Source organism: Protomyctophum parallelum (assembly GCF_964188405.1).
Source record: "Protomyctophum parallelum genome assembly, chromosome: 11".
In the NCBI taxonomy this organism is placed as follows: domain Eukaryota; kingdom Metazoa; phylum Chordata; class Actinopteri; order Myctophiformes; family Myctophidae; genus Protomyctophum; species Protomyctophum parallelum.
The window spans coordinates 6,572,665-6,580,245 of NC_139707.1; the positions used below are offsets into that span (position 1 = coordinate 6,572,665).

General features: G+C 46.7%; 1 protein-coding gene and 1 long non-coding RNA gene across 2 annotated transcripts in view; one reads left to right on the forward strand and one right to left on the reverse strand.

The window, feature by feature from the left end:
- med11 (mediator complex subunit 11) overlaps window positions 1-4,063 on the forward strand; it is a 5,221-nt gene extending 1,158 nt beyond the window's left edge. The window contains exons 2-3 of the mRNA XM_083776318.1: window positions 1,015-1,145; window positions 2,686-4,063. Coding sequence (XP_083632444.1) covers window positions 1,015-1,145; window positions 2,686-2,829 — 275 coding nt within the window. The 3' untranslated portion in view covers window positions 2,830-4,063. The remainder of the gene's footprint in view (window positions 1-1,014; window positions 1,146-2,685) is intronic.
- LOC310867290 overlaps window positions 1-7,581 on the reverse strand; it is a 176,514-nt gene that overhangs the window by 83,700 nt on the left and 85,233 nt on the right. The window lies entirely within an intron of this gene.

Sequence of the window (7,581 nt, forward strand, 5' to 3'; positions counted from 1 at the left end):
TCCACTGCACCTTCTATACCGATATTGCCCAGAGAATTGCCTCATAGAGAATATTTTTCTTCCGGTGAAAAACAATCCCTTTCTGGTCGAAAAAGTACAGTTTATACGTTCAATGGCTCAAGCAGCCTGTAACTGCCATTTTTCCAGTTTCCAATCTCCTTTGGCTGTTACCTCACAGGTATGGGAGTGATCCTACGCAGTACACACAGAAAATTGCAACAGATGGATGTCCAGTCTTTGATCCAGTTTGAGTGTTATTTATTTATCAGAAATCAGAAATGAAATTGAGCATGAACATGAACATACCAGTGATGTGAGTGATCCAGTGATGTTATTAGTAGATTATAGGTTATAGGTTAGTCTCTGTGCTGCCGATACTGGCTGGTAAGAACGGTTTGCTCCCTGGTTCCCTGTGTCTAGTTCCTTCCTAGTGCCCCTGTGTCACCTTATAAGTGGTCACCTTCTAGCAGCTGTGTGTCTCAAGCCCGCCACCAGGTGGTCAAAAATAATACTGGTAATAATAATAATAATAATACAAATAATGCCTCTCTTCTAATGGCTCCTACACAGCCATTGAATTGAATCACTTGGGTCGACTTGCGTCTCTCTCGACCCATTGGTGTGGACTGGGCAAACAGAAATACAAATTTTAACGTTCAAATGTTCAAAACACAATTAAATCGTTAATCACAATTATTTGTGTCATTGTGTCAACTTAACCCATTCTGACCGGGCACCCATTTTGGTGTCAGCATCATGTTATGCTTTAGCTATTTAAAAATAGCAGATCTACAAGCTCATATCGCGCCACCGAGTGGCGCGATACGAGCTTGTAGGTCTGCTATTTTTGAAAAATCGAAGAGCGACTGACATTTTTAGAATCTGATCTCAGGTCAGAATGGGTTCATGTGTCCGGCGGAAACCTCGTATGAATCTGATCTCAGGTCAGAATGGGTTAAATGTGTAATGGTGACAGCCCTTGTAGCTCAGAACGCTGGCTGTTTGTGCTTCCAGGTAACATCGTTCTGGAGCTGTCCAAAGACAAACACAACGCCAGTTTCCTGGACAGACAGCTGGTGCAGTTCCAGAGCTCCATCAACCGGGTGGAGACTGAACTGAGCTCTCAGATACGATACCTCACACAGGTAGGCAATTATTATTATTTTTGTAAGGTATTTTTTGTGGCTTTCGCCTTACAATTCACAATTTAGGCATTTAGCAGACGCTCTTAATCCAGAGCGACTTACATTTAAGCAAGAACAAAAGCATGGGAATACATCACATAAAAGCATTTATCATGAAACATGCGTAAGCTAAGAAAGTAACAGTGGAATATCTATATAATGAAACTATACATACACTATACATATAAACTATACATATTTACTACTATGCTATACATACTATACATATATATATTTATATATATACAATACATATACATATACTTTATTCTATTTTATAGAGGGATAGGTATACAGTAGGCTGACAGGAAATGGGGAGAGAGATTGGGGGGGGGAGACACACAGTAAAGTCTAAATAATCCTTTCCAGGTAGAAAATGTTCACATTTTTGCAGATGTTTTATGTAATGTTTTTTATTTTTTAATATCAAAAAGTGGACCCAAAACAAATTAGATCAACTCAAACAACAAACAGAACTGAACAGCACAACCGATATAACCAGAATGACAGATATGTGTATATGGCATAGTGCAGGCCACTGCAGGGGTTCTCAACGCTTTTGACTGGGGACCCCCGGGGAGAATGCTTTGGCCACGGCTCGCGACATACTGAAATACCAAAAAACACATTTTGTCCAAAACATAATGACAAAAATCAAACCTATGCCCCTCCCTATGGTGCAGCAGAGAGAATGTGGTGCAGACCACCTGTCCTCATCAGAGCGGGCCCCCAGAGCGGGCCCTCAGAGCAGGGTCCCAGAGTGGGCCCTCAGAGCAGGGTCCCAGAGCGGGCCCTCGGAGCAGGGCCCCAGTGCGGGCCCCCAGAGTGGGCCCTCAGAGCAGGCCCCCAGTGAGGCGCTGAAGCGGGAACTGCAGGCGGACGAAGTTGAAGTACATGCACGAGCAAAATAGCGCGCAGCTGAGGTTCAACACAAGGCAGCCGTTCATGAATCGATTCAGGTCGCGTTCATGGAGCTTAGCACTTCCGCATTTGGGCACCCTTGTACCCGTGTCCGCGCCGTGCCCTTTGGGCACGGGCGGACATAAAGCTTCAAGGGATGTCAAGTTAGTTCCATCCACTCTCACTGTCTCACTGTGTGGCTGCTAAGGTGACCATCACAATAATAATAATAATAATAATAATAATTAGGGATACACCGATGTATCGGTCACATATCGGTATCAGCCGTTATCGTTCAATATCGGTATCGGCAAATAAAATTAACCGATGGCAGTAGCCGATATTTATCTGTTGTTGATAAGCATAGATTCTGAACATTTATTTCTTGTATTGAAGATTTGTAATTTGTTTCCCTGGCACAAAAGGGGGAAATAAAAACAAGAAAAACTAAAATAAACATATCGGTACCAGTATCGGCTATCGGCTAAATTGTTATTTTCGGATATGGAATGTCCATATCGGTGCATCCCTATAATCGATGGAATGGAATGGATCAGTTGGATTAAGTGCTGCACCCCTACCTACTCTCGCCCCGACCCAGGTGGCTACAGGTCAGCCTCACGAGGGCTCCACGTATTCGGCCAGGAAGGACTGTCAGATGGCCCTGAACCGCGCAGAGTATGCCAAGGTCAAACTGGGAGAGCTGGGCTGCACCTGTGAGCTGATGTTGGACCAGCAGACGTGAGACAGAGATGGATGGAGTCTTTCATTTTGATACATACATGGGCAACTGGTGGCCCGAGGGCCACGTGCGGCTCCAACCCTCACTTAATTCGGCCCTCAGGTTAATATCAGACTACTGATATATTATTGATTTCAGCTGTTACAATTCCTAATTCCATATCCAAACATGACCCGCTTTTAATAAAATAAAATAAAAACCTTTCAGGATTCCAATTCAAAAATACCAAAACATAATTCAGAATTTTAATTCAAATAATAGCAAAAATAGCTGATCTACAAGCTCAAAATGTGTGGCAGTGCGGTGTGTTTTAAGCTTGTAGATCGGCTATTTTTGCTATACCAGTAATATGCATTATGTGGCCCTCTGGAGTGAGTGTGGAGCTAGAGTGGCCCGCTCCATCGTGCGCATGTCTCAATCAGGAGGCTACTGCAGATATCCATACTCAAATGGACATACATACATACATGGGGACGGACTGACGGACAGACATAGCTGTTAGTCACCATAGACATAAGCCTGTCCGTTTAGAGTATGAGTCATGACCTATAGACCCCTTACGACCTATTGACCTCTGCAGATGCTGGGCCATTCACACCATACACTAACCCATTGACCACTGCAACACACACACACACACACACACACACACGCACACACACACACCCTGTGCTTGACTCCAAAGGCACCGCTCGACTCCAAAGGCACCGCTCGACTGTTGAGTTCACTGTAGTGTAGGAAGTAGTGAATGAGTGACAGAATTTGGACACAGGCAAATGGCAGACTCAACTTCCCCCGGCGCAAGTCCTTTGTTGTAGCCGTTGGGACCCGAAGAAAAGTGATCTTGTTTTTACAGCACAGAATGCATTGCATAACATACAATACACACTTCAATAAACCGGATGGTCCTGCGCGATTCAGTGTTTAGATACAATATGTACAGTGCATGTTTCAAAAGAGTTTTGCAATGTAGCAAATTTGTATTTTTTTGTTGTTGCAGATAATACAATTGTTGTTGTTTTTTTACTCTGGGAAGAGTTTAAGGAACTTTTGTATGCTTTTGAAAAGGAGTTGGCAATCCAAAATTCGTTTGATGTAAATACATACATTGTATCAATTAACTATTAAATTCATGTGTTTTTTTGGAAATCAAAATGAAAGAAATGCCAACAAAATAGCCTTTTGCAAATGATTTATTAAAATAAATTGGAGGTTTTGCCTATATTCTTCCCACAATGCTCTCTTTGTGTTTTTTATAATTTTTATAACGTATTTGTAAATGTATAAAATTACTAGTCCTGTTGTATGAAAATCAATGTTCTTGAACAATGCGTTTGCCCACTTTGCCGATGTACGTAGAAAAGACAGTAGGCACTAGGCAGCAGCGATATCTGTTCAGTTGTGTGAAATGCATTTTAATAAAAATAAAAATAAATTAATAGCTGATCCAAGAACTCACAACGGTGGTCTTAAGTTCTCATAAGGGTTTATGTTTGGTTTGGTTGTGCACAAAGGACTGTCCAAGTCACTTTAACCCATTTTGACCTGAGATCAGATCTAAAAATGTCTTCTACAGTTTTCTGAAAAAGCTGTTTCTATGTCAGTGGTTCTTCGATTAAAAAAAAATAGCAGACCTACAAGCTCGTAGCGCGCCACTCGGTGGCGTGCTACGAGCTTGTAGATCTGCTATTTTGTGCAGAGAGAGGTGTGCTTCGTGGCCTCAATGAGGATGTGCAGAGAGAGGTGTGCTTCGTGGCCTCCATGAGGGAATGCAGAGAGAGGTGTGCTTCGTGGCCTCCATGAGGGAATGCAGAGAGAGGTGTGCTTCGTGGCCTCCATGAGGGAATGCAGAGAGAGGTGTGCTTCGTGGCCTCCATGAGGGAATGCAGAGAGGTGTGCTTCGTGGCCTCCATGAGGGAATGCAGAGAGAGGTGTGCTTCGTGGCCTCCATGAGGGAATGCAGAGAGAGGTGTGCTTCGTGGCCTCCATGAGGGAATGCAGAGAGAGGTGTGCTTCGTGGCCTCCATGAGGGAATGCAGAGAGAGGTGTGCTTCGTGGCCTCCATGAGGGAATGCAGAGAGGTGTGCTTCGTGGCCTCCATGAGGGAATGCAGAGAGGTGTGCTTCGTGGCCTCTCCATGAGGGAATGCAGAGAGAGGTGTGCTTCGTGGCCTCCATGAGGGAATGCAGAGAGAGGTGTGCTTCGTGGCCTCCATGAGGGAATGCAGAGAGAGGTGTGCTTCGTGGCCTCCATGAGGGAATGCAGAGAGAGGTGTGCTTCGTGGCCTCCATGAGGGAATGCAGAGAGAGGTGTGCTTCGTGGCCTCCATGAGGGAATGCAGAGAGAGGTGTGCTTCGTGGCCTCCATGAGGGAATGCAGAGAGGTGTGCTTCGTGGCCTCCATGAGGGAATGCAGAGAGAGGTGTGCTTCGTGGCCTCCATGAGGGAATGCAGAGAGAGGTGTGCTTCGTGGCCTCCATGAGGGAATGCAGAGAGAGGTGTGCTTCGTGGCCTCCATGAGGGAATGCAGAGAGAGGTGTGCTTCGTGAGCTCCATGAGGGAATGCAGAGAGAGGTGCTTCGTGGCCTCCATGAGGGAATGCAGAGAGGTGTGCTTCGTGGCCTCTCCATGAGGATGTGCAGAGAGGTGTGCTTCGTGGCCTCCATGAGGGAATGCAGAGAGAGGTGTGCTTCGTGGCCTCCATGAGGGAATGCAGAGAGAGGTGTGCTTCTTGGCCTCCATGAGGGAATGCAGAGAGAGGTGTGCTTCTTGGCCTCCATGAGGGAATGCAGAGAGGTGTGCTTCGTGGCCTCCATGAGGGAATGCAGAGAGGTGTGCTTCGTGGCCTCCATGAGGGAATGCAGAGAGAGGTGTGCTTCGTGGCCTCTCCATGAGGGAATGCAGAGAGGTGTGCTTCGTGGCCTCCATGAGGGAATGCAGAGAGAGGTGTGCTTCGTGGCCTCCATGAGGGAATGCAGAGAGAGGTGTGCTTCGTGGCCTCCATGAGGGAATGCAGAGAGGTGTGCTTCGTGGCCTCCATGAGGGAATGCAGAGAGAGGTGTGCTTCGTGGCCTCCATGAGGGAATGCAGAGAGAGGTGTGCTTCGTGGCCTCCATGAGGGAATGCAGAGAGGTGTGCTTCGTGGCCTCCATGAGGGAATGCAGAGAGAGGTGTGCTTCGTGAGCTCCATGAGGGAATGCAGAGAGAGGTGTGCTTCGTGAGCTCCATGAGGGAATGCAGAGAGAGGTGCTTCGTGGCCTCCATGAGGGAATGCAGAGAGGTGTGCTTCGTGGCCTCTCCATGAGGATGTGCAGAGAGGTGTGCTTCGTGGCCTCCATGAGGGAATGCAGAGAGAGGTGTGCTTCGTGGTCTCCATGAGGGAATGCAGAGAGAGGTGTGCTTCGTGGTCTCCATGAGGGAATGCAGAGAGAGGTGTGCTTCGTGGTCTCCATGAGGGAATGCAGAGAGAGGTGTGCTTCGTGGCCTCCATGAGGGAATGCAGAGAGAGGTGTGCTTCGTGGTCTCCATGAGGGAATGCAGAGAGAGGTGTGCTTCGTGGTCTCCATGAGGGAATGCAGAGAGAGGTGTGCTTCGTGGTCTCCATGAGGGAATGCAGAGAGAGGTGTGCTTCGTGGCCTCCATGAGGGAATGCAGAGAGAGGTGTGCTTCGTGGCCTCTCCATGAGGGAATGCAGAGAGAGGTGTGCTTCGTGGCCTCCATGAGGGAATGCAGAGAGAGGTGTGCTTCATGGCCTCCATGAGGGAATGCAGAGAGAGGTGTGCTTTGTGGCCTCTCCATTAGGATGTGCAGAGAGGTGTGCTTCGTGGCCTCCATGAGGGAATGCAGAGAGAGGTGTGCTTCGTGGCCTCCATGAGGGAATGCAGAGAGAGGTGTGCTTCGTGGCCTCCATGAGGGAATGCAGAGAGAGGTGTGCTTCGTGGCCTCCATGAGGGAATGCAGAGAGAGGTGTGCTTCGTGGCCTCCATGAGGGAATGCAGAGAGAGGTGTGCTTCGTGGCCTCCATGAGGGAATGCAGAGAGAGGTGTGCTTCGTGGCCTCCATGAGGATGTGCAGAGAGGTGTGCTTCGTGGCCTCCATGACGGGTGTGTGTGGGCTCTGTGTAGGAGCAGGTAGATGATGGCATCCTCCACACCAGGTCAGAATATATATATTTTTAACTTCTTTCCACAATTGTTATAGTATTTTCTTGCACATTCTGTGATGGTTTTTTTTGTTACAGTAATTGGTATGCACACGTTATTTTGATAATAACCAGTCTATATTTGGACCTTTCCTAAAACATTTCTATATACTTTATACCACTTTTCAACCTGCCTTCATATATTTGGTCCCCACTAATGTTCATGATAAAATGCCACAATTTCTTTCTACTCGGTCTGTGTCTCATAGGAGGGCTGTGGGCAGGTCAGAAACCTGTCCACCATGACATCATCGTTGGGGAATCCAAGCTAATAGAAACAGCAGGCTTTCTATTCCTGAAAAGTTGAAATGCGATAATGGAAGCCATCGTTCTCATAATAAAAATCTAAATATATAAATGTAAGAATCTGCCTAATGATGATGTCACTGGTGGGCAGGTTACTGAACTGCCCACAGCCCTCTTATGAGACACAGACCGAGTAGAAATAAAAATGCGGTATTTTATCATGAACATTAGTGAGGGCCAATTATATGAAGATTAGTTGAAAAGTGGTGAAGTGGTCCTTTAATATATAATTTAGTACCAGCTGCCGTT